This window comes from Physeter macrocephalus, chromosome 17 (genome assembly GCF_002837175.3).
Source record: "Physeter macrocephalus isolate SW-GA chromosome 17, ASM283717v5, whole genome shotgun sequence".
Lineage (NCBI taxonomy): Eukaryota > Metazoa > Chordata > Mammalia > Artiodactyla > Physeteridae > Physeter > Physeter macrocephalus.
The window spans coordinates 881,897-898,800 of NC_041230.1; the positions used below are offsets into that span (position 1 = coordinate 881,897).

Genomic DNA, 16,904 nt, shown 5'->3' on the forward strand with positions numbered 1-16,904 from the left:
AAACCCTGTTAAAAGATCAAGAGGTCATACATTTCCCATCCTTGGGGCAAGGGAAACATCGCATATGCACAGAAAGGCTCCTCGGGGGTCAAAAAGGAAGGGGCACCACCCCACAGTAGGTGATGCTAAGTCCGTCCCATAGGCCTCTGGGCTGGAATCCATCTTGGAAAAAAGTTGCGCACACGTGCTGTTGAGGGTCCTAGGGCAGGTCAGGTGTGGAAAAAGAAACCAGATAATTGGCCAAAGGTAAACAAAGACCGGGAAGAACTACCCTATATGAATGACTTAACCGCCTCTTTATGAGGCTCCTCCTCATTAGGGGGGAAGCCCACACCCTTTCCCTCCGGGTCTGAGTCTCTGCCCTGCTTCTGTCTTAACTAAACAAACTGTTTCTCTGTGTGCTCTTCCACTTGGTGTTGTGCTGTGTCTCTAATAATAAACTTTGTACCTGTTTTTACAGTTTTGCCTCCGTGAGAAATGCATTTTTCACTGGGGGCAAGAGCCGGGGGTGTGGTGGCTAGGACTCCTGGTTTTCATCCAGGCTCCCCAGGTTCAATTCCTGGGCCGGGAATTAAGATCTCGCTTCACGCCAGCACTCACTGCCGCCACTCTGAGATCAGGCGGAGAGGCCGAGGTGTCCTCGGGTTACCACCTCTCTCATTCCCTTATCTCCTCCTGTCCTCGGAGTGGCCCCATCCTGCGGGCTGACCACTGGCCACCGTGTGGGCCGCGTCAATTTGGGCTGCTCTAGGCTGCTCTAAGCACTCCACTTGTACGAACACATCGAATCTTCGGGGTGACCCCGTGGGTTCACTTGCTAGGGCTGCCGTAAGGAAGTACCGCCGACTGGGCGGCTTGAACAACAGAAATTCATTTTCTCACAGATCTGGAGGCTGGAAGTCTGAGATCAAAGTGTCAGCAGGGCCGGCTTCCTCTTATTATTATTTAAAATTTTTAAAATTTTTAATTGAAGTATAGTTGCTTTACAATGTTGTGTTAATTACTGCTGTCCAGCAAAGTGATTCAGTGATACATATATAGACATCCTTCTGAGGCCTCTCTCCTTGGCTTGCAGATGGCCGTCTTCTCCCTGTATCTTCACGTGGTCTTCCCTCAGTATGTGTCTGTGTCCTAATCTCTCTTTCTTACAAGGACACCAGTCCTATTAGATTAAGGCCCACCCCAATGACCTGATTTTACATTAATTACCTCTTTAAAGGCCTTGTCTCCAAATGCGATCACATTTAGAGGTACTGGGGGTTCGGACATGCACCTGTGAATTTGGGGGGTGACACAATTCAGCTTCCAACACCATGAGAGCACAGGCACACCTCTGCACAGAGTGGTTAAGCCCCTTCCCAAGGTGGCACAGCAAGCTTTAGGGAACCAAGCTCAAGCCTAGACCCATCTGCTGCAGAGCCTGTGCCCCTGACCCCCTCATTAAAGGCCTCAGATGAGGAAGCCCCAGGGAAGCGCGGACCACCGGGAGCTTCTCGCTGAGGGTGGGACCCAGAATGACCCCTGAGGAATGGGCAGAGCCAGACACCTGGCCTGCAAGACAGCCCCAGAAGAGTCTGTAGAAAACGCCCACCTCTGTCCTTGTATCAGATTCTCCCACAGACGAGGGTTGACCATTGTGACCCTTCCATGTGACAGATGAGAAAACTGAGGCTTGGAAGGGAGAAGGGCAGGGCCCACCTACCTCCAAACACCGGCATCCCCCCAGTGTCACGCTGGGCTGTCATTTTGCTCCCAATGCTTGGCTCCAAGCCCGGCGTGTGCAGTCAACACCAGGGAGGCCTGGGGCAGGGGGCTGTGCGCAGGTCAGGAAGCCTCAGGGCCACCTGCAGGATCATGGCCTCGTGACCACCCTCCTGGATCCTGGCGCCATCCTCTCTGTCCATTTATACCTGGGAACTCGCCTTCTAGCTGCATAGAGTGATGGGGTTTCCTCCAAGCCTCTATCTGGGCTACCCCTGTCTCACACTGTATCAGCAGGAGCTGGGGCGTTTGAGAAGTTCTCAAGGATGGAGACAAAGCCTGTCGCATTCTTGCCTTGTGCTGCGCTCCCCTGAAAGGAGAGGTGCTCCTGTGCCGTTGTCATGTTCATTTTGTTACCAAGTCCAAGCTCGCTGCCGGCCTCACAACAGGCCAATGAATCGGAGACGAGGTCCTGAGGGAAGGAATGACAACTTTATTCGGAAAGCCGGCAGACCTAGAAGATGGCAGACTAGCGTCTCTGAAAAACCATTTTATTGGGGGTTTGGATGCCAGTTTCTTTTACAGCACGGAGAGGGCGAGGAGATGAGGAAGTAAAGTGAAAAGGCCACAAGATTTGCAAATAGCACCTGGCATGGCCAACCTCGGGGAAGGGATGTGTTAATTTCTTCTTTCCTGCAGCCCTCCACAGGTGGAACAGGGTCCAGGTGCTTCCCTGAACGAAGGCACTTTGGTTTAACCTTCAGGCAGAGGGGCAGGGTTCCCCGAGGCAGGCCATTATGTATAGACAGTCTCCTTTTAATGGACAAAAGCAGCAGAAAGCAAAGGTTAAAGTAAAAGAAACAGATCCAACATGGAGTCCTACTTGACCCTTCCCTGTTACAATTTCAGTAACTAACCACCACCTCTCTCACCCTGGCGGGACCCATCCGCGTCTTTCATGCGTGGAGCGTCCCCGGCTGCCCCTCCAGCATCTCACACCTGACGGGGACTGGCCGGCCTGATTTCCCGCGGACAGAGGTGTGGGAGGGACAGGCTGTGGACAGGGATCCGGGAGACACCTTTGGGCTGTATTTGCTGCTTGTGACCCTCACCAGGGCCTCATATGGAAAGGAGAAGTGGTTACTCTCCAAGGTCCGCGCGGCTCCGGCAGCACGTGGCTGCTGAGTTCCTCTTGTGTGGTCGGTTACCTTCCGACCTCGGCTCTGGGCTTCCTGTTGGGGCTTCCTCTCGATGCTGTGACACACAGGCCCCATCACTCTTACCCCAAAGATGCTGTTATTGCCACCACCGCCGCTGCTGCTGTCCCTGCTGTGGGCAGGTGGGTGGGCTGCGGGGAGAGGGGTGGGCGGGGCAGGGGCTGCGGCTGAGCCTTGTGCCCCCGCAGGGTTCCTGGCTCAGGGTTGGGGCTACTTCCGGCTGGAGGTGCAGGAGTCCGTGACGGCGCAGGAGGGCCTGTGTGTCTGCGTGCCCTGCTCCTTGTCCTATCCCCGGAGCTACTGGGACGACTCTGTTCCAGCTCACGGCTACTGGTTCAAGGAAGGGGCCAATATCGACCAGGATCCTCCAGTGGCCACAAACAACCCAGGTCGTGGGGTGCTGACGGACACCCAGGGCCGATTCCACCTCCTTGGAGACCCCCGGACCTACAGCTGCTCCCTGGACATCAGAGACGCACAGAGGGGAGACACGGGGAGATACTTCTTTAGGGTGGAGAGAGGGCCTGATGTGAGATATAGTTACACACGGAGCATGTTCTTCCTGCGTGTAACAGGTAAGGATGGTGTCAAGGAGAGGACCCACAGACGCAGGGGCCCTGAGGGCCCCCAGGGCACGGCTGGGAGGGGACCCCCTGTCTTCTCATCCTGGGAGGGGCCCAAGGGGACCTAGGAGGACAGGACGCTGCGGCTGGCCTGGGGCAGAGACAGCTCTGAGGGGCACACCCGGGGTCCCCCCTCCAGGGCCTGGGTCTGCTTCTCTCTCCTCTCCAGCTCTGACACAGACACCCGACATCCACGTCCAGGGGACCCTAGAATCTGGCCGCCCCAGGAATATCACCTGTGCAGTGCCATGGGCCTGTGAGAGGGGGACGCCCCACACCTTCTCCTGGATCGGGCTTGCCCTCACTTCCCTGCACCCCAAGAGCCCCCATTCCTCAGTGCTCACCCTCACCCTGGGGCCCCAGGACCACGGCGCCAACCTCACCTGCCGGGTGACCTTCCCCGGAGCTGGCGTGAGCACGGAGAGGACCGTCAGTCTCAACGTGTCCTGTGAGCGCGGGGCCAGCACGCCGGGTCCCTGAGGGCGGAGGGCGTTGGCGAGGGGAGGGAGAGCCTGGGCTACTGCGTGCTGAGCCCTGCGAGCTGGAACTGGGGAGGAAGGAAAGAGGACACCACCCCACCCTCTTCCTATTTCTAATGTTTCTGGGGGAAAAGGGTCAATGCCTACCTTCCTGCCACCGAAAAGGGGACAGTTATGTCTGTCTGTCCAGATGCACCCCAGAAGCCGACCATCAGAGTGTTCCGGAAAGAAGGCACGGGTAGGTCTCTACCTCTCTTCTCCAGGGGTGTGGTGGAAGCGGAAGTGGCTCTGCCCTTCGGAGCAGAGCTGGGGTTCAGAACTCAGATGGCAGAGAGGCTCAGGCCTGGGGTGGGGACAGCAGAGGTGGGAAACCCCCCACTGGCTCATCAGCTTACAAACTGGCCTCCCCCTTTCGCTGGTCCTGCTCTCGTGGCGTATCGCGTGGCCTCCTCCTGGTCTGTTGGACGTGGCTGTCCCCACTGCCAGGGCTACATCCTTGTCCCACATCCTGCCCTCATTCTCCTTAGGATCTAGACCCCACCTACTCCTTCAGTTTCCTTCCCTCATTTTAATGTTATTGTTTAAAATAGTAAGCATACGGGACTTCCCTGGCGGTCCAGTGGTTAAGACTCCACGCTCCCAATGCAGGGGGCGCGGGTTCGATCCCTGTTCAGGGAACTAAGACCCTGCACGGCACAGCCAAAATAAATAAATACATAAATAAAACAAAAAATAAAAAGGTAGTTTAAAAAAATAAATAAAATAAAATAATAAGCATACAATGTGTGTTAGTCAGCTCAGGCTGCCAAATTACAATACCGGAGACTAGGTGGCTTAAAAAATAGGAATTTATTTCTCACAATTCTGGAGGCTGGGAAGTCTAAGATCAAAGTGCTGGCTGATTGGGTTCCTGGTGAAGGCTCACTTCCTGGCTTGTACATGGCTGCTTTTTGTCTATGTTCTCTGGTATCTGTTATAAGAACACTAACGTCATCGTGAGAGTCTCAATCTCATGACCTCATCTAACCCTAATAACTTCTCAAAGACCCATCCAAATACCTCCAAATACCATCATACTGGAGGTTAGGGCTTTGACATATGAATTTGAGGGGAGCATAGTTCAGTTCCTAGCAAAATTTAATAAGGATAAAATAGTATTCAGCACTTGTGTATCTCCCCTCTTGGTTATCTTTTCGAATATAACCTACACATAGTCATTTTAAAACACACACATATATGCAGACCATACTACCCACATGCTTTGCACCTCTATTATTATTTTTTAATAAATTTTCATGTGGAGTAATTTTAGACTCACAGGGTACAGAGGCTTTTCACAAATCTCTCACCTCATCATTAAAATCCTCCATCAACATGGCATGTTTGTCACAACTAAGGAAGTGACGTTGGTACATTTCTACAAACTAAACTCGCCTTTTTCTCAAACTTGGTATATCTTGGAGATTTTCCTGTATCTGTACACAGGAAACCTTCTTCATTCTTAATGATGACCCCATGGTTTTCCAATTAGAAGTATATTATATGATAAAGTACTTACTAGGTCTCCTGTTAGTTGGAAAACTGTGGTGTTTCCAATCCTTTGCAAAGCCAAGACAAATGTGTGGGTCTGGAAGATACCTTTTGAGAGAGAAGAAAGTCCTAGATCAAAGGGTATGTTTGTAATTTCTACAGATATTGCCAAATCCAGCTACATGGAAGTTGTTCTGTTTACACTACCCCCTGCTATGTGTCTATTTCCCTGCTAAACATTTTCATCCTTGCTGATACCATAAGTGAATACGCTATCATGTCAACGTGCATTATCATTTTGTGAATAGGTTGAGTATCTTTCATTGTGTTTAAAAACCATGTGTATTTCTTTGTGGTCTTTTTCTTGATGATTTGAAGAAACTCTTTTCATATTAACGCAATCATCTGTGTATTAGTTGAAAGGATTTATTTCCAGCCTAATCATGGGCTTTTGACTTAGTGTATGGTGATTTTGCTAGGCAAAAGCATGCCTTTTTTCTTGGCCGCACCGCGTGGCTTGCGGGATCTTAGTTCCCCGACCAGGGATCAAGCCCGTGCCCCCTGCAGTGGAAGCACAGAATCCTAACCACTGGACCGCCAGGGAACTCCCGCCATTTTTTTTTAAGTTGCGTTCAGTGATGTACTGGGATTAGCTCTTACTGGTTGGCGAGATCCAGTTGTGCAATTGTGTCCGTCTTTTCCCACTTGTGGGTTCAGTGGCTTCAAATTAGGTGCTGGAAATTGGCCAAGATGGGAGTTTTTACACAGAGGAAATTGACAAATGCTACAAAACAGAAAGATATGAGCCATTAGGCAATGAAAGAGACAGAGGCACAGACAGGCAGACTGAAGCTAGCTTTCTCTGTCTTGCCAGGACCTGAAACTCTGGGCAAAAGCCTATCTCTCCCAGTCCAGGAGGGCCAGTTCCTACGCCTGGACTGTGTAGCCGACAGCAACCCTCCTGCCATGATGAGCTGGACCCGGGGGAGCCTGACCCTGAGCCCCTCAAATTCCTCGAACCCTGGGGTCCTGGAGCTGCCCCGGGTGGAACTGGGGGACCATGGGAAATATGTCTGCCGAGCTCAGCATCCGTTGGGCTCCAAGGAAGCATCTCTGAGCCTCGTTGTGAAAAGTGAGCTGGAACACACCTGAGGGAAGGACGCCTGGGTTCTAGGGAGGGGAGAGTCTCCTCTGACCCCTCCCATCTCTCCCCACAGACCCCCCGCAGCTGCTGGGACCCTCCTGCTCCCCGGAGGATGAGGGTCTGCACTGCATCTGTTCCTCCCGAGCCCAGCCGGCCCCCTCCCTGCGCTGGCGGCTGGGGGAGGGGCTGCTGGAGGGGAATTTCAGCAACGCCTCCTTCAAGGTCACCTCCAGCTCGGCTGGGCCCTGGGCCAACAGCTCCCTGAGCCTCAGCGAGGGGCTCAGCCCTGGCCTCAGACTCAGCTGCGAGGCCCTGAACAGCCACGGGGCCCAGAGCGCCACTGTCCAGCTGCTGCCAGGTCTGGGAGCTATGAAGGGCCATGTCCGGGGAAAGGGGACACACGAGTCTGCGTCCTAGAAGACATCGAGAGGGAGAGAAATGGGCCTGATTCAGGGCAAAAGGGGAACTAGAGTTCAGGGTCCTCTGTCGGTTGGCTGGGCACACAGGAGGCTACAATCATATAGAAGGATGGGGGACAAAGGACAGAGTCCTGGATAGAAGTGGGCACACGCGTGGGTCACGGATTTGAGAAGGCTGGTCACTTAGGTGCCAGCTTAGGGAGACTGGAGGTCACCCCAAGTCTCTTATCTACAGGGAGGCCAGCGTCCAGGACCGGTGTGGTTTTGGGGGCCGCCGGGGGATTTGGCGTCACAGCCCTGCTAGCTCTCTGCCTCTGCCTCATCTTCTTTGTGTGAGTGGTGGTCCCAGTTTGGGACAAGACTTCCCGAGGTGGTGGCACGGGGGGCAAGGGGCGAAGGAGGGGGAGACTCAAAGAGTTTTTCAAAGCTCAAAGCTCAGCGCTGAGGGCCCTGGTAGAGCGACGAAGCCAGGAAGGAGGGCAGTGAGTTGAAGCGGCATCAAGAATGTAGCCCTGGGCTTCCCTGGTGGCGCAGTGGTTGCGCGTCCGCCTGCCGATGCAGGGGACACGGGTTCGCGCCCCGGTCCGGGAAGATCCCACATGTCGCGGAGCGGCTGGGCCGCTGAGCCATGGCTGCTGAGCCTGTGCGTCCGGAGCCTGTGCTCCGCAACGGGAGAGGCCACAACAGAGGGAGGCCCATACCACAAAAAAAAAAAAAGAATGTAGCCCTGACATCTTGGCCAAGTGCGGACTCTGGTACCAGCCGTGCTGGAGGAGGGAACGGGTGTTCTGGTCATGGTCTCTGCAGCTGGACGCCAGCCTGCATTCAGTCAGTCCTTCTCGGCTCCACGCAGTGAGCCCACCAAGCTGAAAGGCCCTGGTCTCTCTTTTCAGAGTGAAGATCTACAGGAAGAAGCCAGCGGAGAAGGCATCAGGCAGAGATGGCGTCCGTCCAGCGTTGAGTTCCATCTCTCTGGTGAGTGATGTGGGCAGCTTTCCATCCAGTGTCTCCACTGGACACCTCTCCCCCAACACGGGCCACAGCAGCTTACTCAGCACCTCCAAAAATGAGTTCCTCCTCCCCACCTCCAGATTTGTTCTTCCTCCTGAATTTCCTGTTGCACTCAAATCACCCTCTTCTCTTTCCCCTCCATCACGTCCCAGAGCCAAGAATTGCCCAAGTCCTGTCCATCTTCCTTTTAGCAAAGCTCATCTCCATTTGGCCCCTTCCCTGCTGAGCCCTCACATTCTCTCTGCTGGGTCACCGCTTCATCTCTCCTCCCCGAACAAGCTCTCTGCAAGAAATTCCCCTAACAGCTGTCCTTCGGTCACCCCGTGCTTGCTCCGAAGCGTCTAGATCCAACAGAAATATGATGCGAGCCATGTATATAACTTAACACTTAGCCACGTTAAAAAAGTAGAACGGGACATGAGATCAGTTTTAATAGAATATTTTATTTAACCCAACGTAGCCAAAGTACTATTTCAAACATCATGTCATCAACGGTCAACATAAACATACAAATTATTGAGATTTCTCTTTCTTTCTTTCTTCCTTTCTTTCCTTTCTTTCTTTCCTTTCTCTCCTTCTCTTTCTCCCTTCTTTCCTTCCTTCCTTCCTCTGTTTTCTTTCTTTCTTTTTCTTTATTCCTTCCTTCCTCCCTTCCTCCCTCCCTCCTTCCCCCTCCCCCTTGCTTTCTTTCTTCTTTTAAAAAAAATTTATTTATTTTTGGTGGGCCGGTGAGCCATGGCCGCTGAGCCTGTGCGTCCGGAGCCTGTGCTCCGCAACGGGAGAGGCCACAACAGAGGGAGGCCCGCATACCACAAAAAAAAAAAAAAGAATGTAGCCCTGACATCTTGGCCAAGTGCGGACTCTGGTACCAGCCGTGCTGGAGGAGGGAACGGGTGTTCTGGTCATGGTCTCTGCAGCTGGACGCCAGCCTGCATTCAGTCAGTCCTTCTCGGCTCCACGCAGTGAGCCCACCAAGCTGAAAGGCCCTGGTCTCTCTTTTCAGAGTGAAGATCTACAGGAAGAAGCCAGCGGAGAAGGCATCAGGCAGAGATGGCGTCCGTCCAGCGTTGAGTTCCATCTCTCTGGTGAGTGATGTGGGCAGCTTTCCATCCAGTGTCTCCACTGGACACCTCTCCCCCAACACGGGCCACAGCAGCTTACTCAGCACCTCCAAAAATGAGTTCCTCCTCCCCACCTCCAGATTTGTTCTTCCTCCTGAATTTCCTGTTGCACTCAAATCACCCTCTTCTCTTTCCCCTCCATCACGTCCCAGAGCCAAGAATTGCCCAAGTCCTGTCCATCTTCCTTTTAGCAAAGCTCATCTCCATTTGGCCCCTTCCCTGCTGAGCCCTCACATTCTCTCTGCTGGGTCACCGCTTCATCTCTCCTCCCCGAACAAGCTCTCTGCAAGAAATTCCCCTAACAGCTGTCCTTCGGTCACCCCGTGCTTGCTCCGAAGCGTCTAGATCCAACAGAAATATGATGCGAGCCATGTATATAACTTAACACTTAGCCACGTTAAAAAAGTAGAACGGGACATGAGATCAGTTTTAATAGAATATTTTATTTAACCCAACGTAGCCAAAGTACTATTTCAAACATCATGTCATCAACGGTCAACATAAACATACAAATTATTGAGATTTCTCTTTCTTTCTTTCTTCCTTTCTTTCCTTTCTTTCTTTCCTTTCTCTCCTTCTCTTTCTCCCTTCTTTCCTTCCTTCCTTCCTCTGTTTTCTTTCTTTCTTTTTCTTTATTCCTTCCTTCCTCCCTTCCTCCCTCCCTCCTTCCCCCTCCCCCTTGCTTTCTTTCTTCTTTTAAAAAAAATTTATTTATTTTTGGCTGCATGGGTCTTTGTCGCTGCACGCAGGCTTTCTCTAGTTGCAGCGCTTGGGGGCTACTCTTCATTGCGGTGCGTGGGCTTCTCATTGTGGTGACTTGTCTTGTTGCGGAGCATGGGCTCTAGGCGCAAGAGCTTCAGTAGTTGTGGCTCACAGGCTCAGTAGTTGTGGCTCACAGGCTTAGTTGCCCCATGGCATGTGGGATCCTCCAGGGACCAGAGCTCAAACCCATGTCCCCTACATTGGCACGTGGACTCTTAACCACTGTGCCACCAGGGAAGCCCCTCTTTCTTTCTTTCTTTCTCTCTTTCCTTCTTCCTTCCTTCCTTTCTTTCTCTTTCTTTCTTTCGTTCTTTTCTTTCTTTCTTTCTTTCTTTCTTTCTTTCTTTCTTTCTTTCTTTCTTTCTTCCTTCCTTCCTTCCTTCCTTCCTTCCTTCCTTCCTTCCTTCCTTCGTTTCTTTCTTTCTTTCTTTCTTGATTTTGAAATCCAGTGTGCATTTTGTACTCACAGCACATCTTTGTTCTGACTCACCACATTTCATGGGCTCAAGAGCCACGTGTGGCTGGGGGCTCCTGTGCTGGACAGCGCAGGCCTAGGAAATCAAGACCAAATTCTTCAGTCTGGTGTTCTATGATCTGCCCCTTGCCAAGTTCTCCAGCCAGCATCCTGTCCCTCCCCACAAAATGAGCTTATTATATTCTATGATATTATGATTTATAATAAGAAATACATATATTTGGTCTTTATCCCCTATTCCTGGCACAGAGCTCCTAGAACCCTTGAACTTTCCTGTGATGGGAGTGATAAAGGTATCTCTTGTTATATTCATGGGGTGACTTTTGGGAAGCACCTAGGGATGGGGGCTGCTTGCTGGGAGAACCAACCATGCAACTGGGGGATTGGAACTTTCAGTCCCATGCCCTGACCTCCAGGGATGGGAAAGGGGCTGGAGGATGAGCTCAATCCCCAAGGGCCAATGATTCAGTCAATCATGACTATGGAATGAAGCCTCCATTAAAACCCCCCAAAGTATGGAGCTCAGAGAGCTTCCAGGTTGGTGAACAAGTGGAGATTTGAAGAGGATGAAGCAATCGGAGAGGGCATGGACACTCTGCACCCTTGCCCTACACAGCTCTTCCATCTGGCTGTTCCTGAGTTATATCCTTTAATTTTTTTAAAAAAACAGCTAATTTAATAAGTGAAATAGTTCTCTGAGTTCTGTGAGCTGCTCTAGCAAATTAATGGAATCAGAGGAGAGGGGTTGTGGGAATCTCTGATCAACAGCTGTCTGGCCAGAAGCACGGGTGAGAATCTGGGACTTGTGATTGGCGTGTGAGGTTGAGGGTGGGGCAGTCTTGTGGGACTGAGCCCTTAACAGGGTCAGAATTGAGCTGAATTGTAGGACACCCAGCTGGTGCTGCAGACATGCTTGTTGGTGTGCAAATCCCCCCACCCCTGCCCCATATTGTAAGTGGTTCCAGGATCCTTATATCTCCAGGCGGGGCTCGCTCTTTGCGACTTTGTGCGTTTGCATTCGAGATATCCTGTGTCCTGATGCCATGTGCACTGGTCAAGCCCTCAGTCATCTTTCTTGCCCTAATTAATTAATTAATTTTTTATTGAACTATAGTTGATTTACAATATTGTGTTAGTTTCTGGTATACAGCAAAGTGATTCCTATATATATATATTCTTTTTCAGATTATTTTCCATTATAGTTTATTAAAAGATATTATACATAGTTCCCAATGCTATACAGTGGGACCCTGTTGTTTATCTGTTTTATATGTAATAGTGTGTATCCGCTAATCCCAAACTCCTGATTTATCCCTCCCTGCCTCCCCTGTAACCATAAGTTTGTTTTCTGTCTGTGAGTCTGTTTCTGTTTTGCAAGTAAGTTCTTTTGTATCATTCTTTTAGATTCCACAGATAAGTGATATCATATGATATTTGTCTTTGTCTGACTGACTTCACTTAGTTTTAAAATCTCTAGGTCCATCCGTGTTGCTGCAAATGGCATTATTTCATTCTTTTTATATGCACCACATCTTTTTTCTAAATAGACCTTTATTGGAGTATAACTGCTTCACAATACTGTGTTAGTTTCTGTTGTACACCAAAGTGAATCAGCCATATGCATACACATGTCCCCATATCTCCTCCCTCTTGCGACTCCCTCCCACCCTCCCTATCCCATCCCTCTAGGTCATCGCAAAGCACGGAGCTGATCTCCCTGTGCTATGCGGCTGCTTCCCACTAGCTAACTATTTACAATAGCCAGGACACGGAACCAGCCTAAATGTACCACATCTTCTTTATCCATTCCTTTGTCAGTGAACATTTAGGTTGCTTCCATGTCTTAGCTATTGTAAAGAGTGCTGCTTTGAACATTGGGGCGCATGGATCTTTTCGAATTAGAGTTTTCATCTTTTCTGGATATATGCCTTGTACTGAGCATTTTCTAATCATGACCTCACACTGCCCTGTGAGATCAGTGTCACCAGAAGCCACATTTTATTGAGGAAGAAACCCAGGGTTTGAGAAGTTAAACTCGCCCAAGGGGACTTCCCCAGTGGCACAGTGGTTAAGAATCCGCCCGCCAATGCAGGAGCCACGGGTTCGAGCCCTACATTGGCAGGTGGACTCTTAACCACTGTGCCACCAGGGAAGCCCCTCTTTCTTTCTTTCTTTCTCTCTTTCCTTCTTCCTTCCTTCCTTTCTTTCTCTTTCTTTCTTTCGTTCTTTTCTTTCTTTCTTTCTTTCTTTCTTTCTTTCTTTCTTTCTTTCTTTTCCTATATATATATATTCTTTTTCAGATTATTTTCCATTATAGTTTATTAAAAGATATTATACATAGTTCCCAATGCTATACAGTGGGACCCTGTTGTTTATCTGTTTTATATGTAATAGTGTGTATCCGCTAATCCCAAACTCCTGATTTATCCCTCCCTGCCTCCCCTGTAACCATAAGTTTGTTTTCTGTCTGTGAGTCTGTTTCTGTTTTGCAAGTAAGTTCTTTTGTATCATTCTTTTAGATTCCACAGATAAGTGAAACCATATGATATTTGTCTTTCTCTGTCTGACTTACTTCACCTAGTATGATAATCTCTAGGTCCATCCGTGTTGCTGAAAATGGCATTATTTCATTCTTTTTAAAAAATTTTATTTTATTGAAGTATAGCTGATTTACAATGTTGTCTTAATTTCTGCCGTACAGCAAAGTGATTCAGTTTATATATATGTATATATATATATATATATATATTATTTTTCATATTCCTTTCCATTATGGTTTATCACTGAATATTGTGGGTTTTTTTAAATTAATGAACTTATTTATTTATTTTTGGCTGCGCTGGGTCTTCATTGCTGCATGTGGGCTTTCTCTAGTTGCGGCGAGCGGGGGCTACTCTTCGTTGCGGTGCACGGGCTTCTCATTGCAGTAACTTCTCTTGTTGCAGAGCACGGGCTCTAGGCGCACAGGCTTCAGTAGTTGTGGCTGGCACGTGGGCTCAGTAGTTGTGGCGCACGGGCTTAGTTGCTCCGCGGCACGTGGGATCTTCCCAGACCAGGGCTCGAACCCGTGTCCCCCGCATTGGCAGGCGGATTCTTAACCACTGTGCCACCGGGGAAGCCCTATCACTGGATACTGAGCATAGTTCCCTGTGCTATACGGTAGGGCCTTGCTGTTTATCCATTCTACATATAATAGTTTGCATCTGCTAACCCCAAACTCCCAATCCTTCCCTCCCCCACCCCACCCTCCTTGGTAACCACAAGTCTGTTCTCTATGTCTGTGCGTCTGTTTCTGTTTTATTTCATTCTTTTGTTATGTCATACAAATTTATGTCATTTAAATATTCCCCTGCCCTATACCAGACCCACTGTCATCATGCATCCCTGTAATAATCACAGGCCTGTCCCCACCACACTGTGAGCCCCTGGAGGGTAGCGCAGGTCTCCTGCAGACCTCTGTGACTCTCACCCACAGCACCCTGCTTCTGTCCATCAAATCACAATTTGCAATTCGATAAGTTTTGAGTGTGCAACAATTTCAGACAGTCTCCTTGTCCTCATAGACTGTCCAAGGTCAGGGATCTTGTCTGTGAAAGAATCACTTCACCTTGCTCACTCAGTCTGTTTCCCTAACTGTAAAATGAGGATAACATTTATATCATCCATGGAGGGAAGTTGTAAGGATTCAGTGGGATGAGTAACAAGAAGAACAGACCACTATGATTAAAGGAATGAATGAGTGAGTGAATGAATGAGTGACTCCTCAGGAAATGGGTATGAAATGGATAAGGGAATAATTGCCCCCCTCAAGCCCCAGGTTCCCTTCTCCAGACCTCAACAGCCAGCTCTGAAGCTCTTCTCTCGTCCCACTCAGGGTCACCTCAGTGAATCCTGTTCAGACAGCCCCTCAGACTACCAGACCCCAGCTCCGGCCACCTCCACCTCAGGGAAGGAGCAGGAGCTCCACTACGCCACCCTCAGTTTCCACAGGCTGAGGCCCCACAACTTTCAGGACCAGGACACCACCGAGTACTCAGAGATCAAGATCCAGAAATGATGCCCCGCCGCCAACCCTAGAACCAGGCTGGAGCCCAGAAAATGCATCTCCGAAGAAAATGTGTGCCAGGCACCTATTCTTGAAGACTTGACTGCCCTCTGAGCCAGAGCTTATAAATGAGAAGGTGAAGCTCCTTGGGGTGGCTAAAGGTCACAGAGAGTCCTAGGTTCAAATCCAGGCCCTGGTAACCCTAAGGGTGTTATATCAGGCAAGTCACTTTACCTCTCTGCGCTCCAGTTTCCTTCTCTGTAAAATGGGGATAATATCCATTAGGTACATTGTTAAGTGGGAAAAATGCACTTTGGGAGTTGTTAACTACATTGTTATGTGTTAAGTTTACCTCAGGATGGAGGGAGATGTCAGCTTTTGGCTCTATCACATATTTCTATTTTGCCTGACTATTTTTAAGAACATGAATTATTTTTCGTTTGTTTGTTTTTCCAGGAGGGAGGAGATAAAATATGTATTATTTGTTTAAAGTAAATCTAAATTTACCTCTCTGGATGGAGAAGATATTTCCCAATACATGTATCTAACAAAGGACACCCAGAATATATAATGAATATATATTTTTAAATAATAAATAATTTAAAAATAAATTTGAGGGCTTCCCTGGTGGCACAGTGGTTAAGAATCCACCTGCCAATGCAGGGGACACGGGTTCAAGCCCTGGTCCGGGAAGATCCCACATGCCGCAGAGCAACTAAGCCCATGCACCACAACTACTGAGCCTGTGCTCTAGAGCCCACGAGCCACAACTACTGAGCCTGCATGCCACAACTACTGAAGCCCGCATGCCCAGAGCCCATGCTCCGCAACAAGAGAAGCCACCACAATGAGAAGCCCGCACGTGCCAGCCACAACTACTGAAGCCCGCATGCCCAGAGCCCATGCTCCGCAACAAGAGAAGCCACCACAATGAGAAGCCCGTGCACCACAACGAAGAGTAGCCCCCACTCACCCTGACTAGAGAAAGCCAGCATGCAGCAACAAAGACCCAACGCAGCCAAAATAAATAAATTAAAATAATAGTAATAATAAATATATATATATAAATTTTAAAATAAATAAATAAATAAATTTGAAAAAAAAATGTTAAGGGATATGTAAAGAGCTTCCACAAATCAATTAGAAAAACACAGACAACCGAATAGAAAGACAAGATAGTCAAATGGCCTATAAGCATACAGAAAAGTATTCAACTTCTGTAGCTGTCAAGGAAATAAAAATTAAAATCACAATGGTGCCAACTGCATAGTTACATTGGCTAAGATAATAGAAATAATATCAAGGAAATCAAGTGTTGAGGATATTACACTAAGTTAAATAAACCAGTTACAGAATGACAAATGCTGCATGATTCCAGCTATAGGAAGTATTTAAAGAAATCAAACTCTGAAACAGAAGGGAGAGGGGCCCTGGGGGAGACTCAGAGAAGGGGAGTTAGGAAGTTGCTATTCAATAGGTGTAGAGTTTCATTTTTGCCAGAGGAAAACATTCTAGAGATTTGATGGCCAACAATGTGCATATAATTAACACTACTGTACCGTGCACTTAAAAATGGTTAAGATGGTAAATTTTATGTTATTTTTTTTTAACCACGATTTTTTTTTTTTTCCTGTGGTATGCGGGCCTCCCCCTGCTGTGGCCTCTCCCGCCGCGGAGCACAGGCTCCGGACGCGCAGGCCCAGCGGCCGTGGCCCACGGGCTCAGCCGCTCCGCGCGCGGTACGCGGGATCCTCCCAGACCGGGGCGCGAAGCCGGCCCCCCTGCATCGGCAGGCGGACGCGCAACCACTGCGCCACCAGGGAAGCCCCACGATTTTTTTAAAAGTACTATATAGTGGTTACCAGGGGCTGGGAACTGGGGGTGTCGGTAGACAGTTAATGTTTAGTGGGTACAGAATTTCAGTTTCAGATGATGAAAAAGTTCTAGAGATGGATGGTGGTGATGGTTGCACAATGTGAATATGCTTAATGCCATTGAATTGTACACTTGAAACATGGTTAAACCAGTATGTCATGGGTACTTCATCACAATAAAAAATGTTTCCTTAAAGAACGTCAAGTGTTGGTGAAGATGTGGAGCAACTGGAACTCTCTTACACTGCTGGTAGGAGTGAGAATTGGTACAACCACTTGGGAAAGCATTTGTCGCTCTCTACTGACACCGAGCACATGAGACAGCCATTCACCTCCTAGGTGTGCACCCAACAGAAGCGCGTACACATGTTCACCAAGTGTATACAAGAGTGTTCATAGCAGTGCTTGTTGTAATGTCTGAAAACAGGAACCTGCCCAAATTCCCATCAACAGTAAGACAGGTGACAACAAGGTCCTACTGTATAGCACAGGGAACTCTATTC

General features: G+C 49.1%; 1 protein-coding gene across 2 annotated transcripts; it reads left to right on the forward strand.

Annotated features, from left to right (window-relative positions):
* Window positions 1-2,264: 2,264 nt before the first annotated feature.
* On the forward strand, window positions 2,265-15,380 carry LOC102986855 (sialic acid-binding Ig-like lectin 5). Of its 2 annotated transcripts, XM_055079155.1 has the most exons (8): window positions 2,265-3,493; window positions 3,681-3,989; window positions 4,211-4,258; window positions 6,425-6,682; window positions 6,768-7,052; window positions 7,349-7,445; window positions 8,007-8,088; window positions 14,357-15,380. In XM_055079155.1, exons 1-8 carry the CDS (start codon window positions 2,992-2,994, stop codon window positions 14,537-14,539), a joined length of 1,764 nt encoding a protein of 587 aa, XP_054935130.1. In that variant the 5' UTR covers window positions 2,265-2,991; the 3' UTR covers window positions 14,540-15,380. The 2 variants fall into 2 exon arrangements, with proteins under 2 accessions (XP_054935130.1, XP_028333563.1); XM_028477762.2 differs by lacking the exon at window positions 14,357-15,380 and having other exon boundaries at window positions 3,711-3,989; window positions 8,007-8,571.
* The last annotated feature ends 1,524 nt before the right edge of the window (window positions 15,381-16,904 follow it).

Excerpts from the sequence above, each read along its gene's own strand:
- LOC102986855 (XM_028477762.2), top strand. The coding sequence starts at position 2,992 with ATGCTGTTATTGCCACCACCGCCGCTGCTGCTGTCCCTGCTGTGGGCA. Across the intron at positions 4,259-6,424 it reads GTTCCGGAAAGAAGGCACGG|GACCTGAAACTCTGGGCAAA; the intron begins GTAGGTCTCTAC and ends CTGTCTTGCCAG. Across the intron at positions 7,053-7,348 it reads CACTGTCCAGCTGCTGCCAG|GGAGGCCAGCGTCCAGGACC; the intron begins GTCTGGGAGCTA and ends TCTTATCTACAG.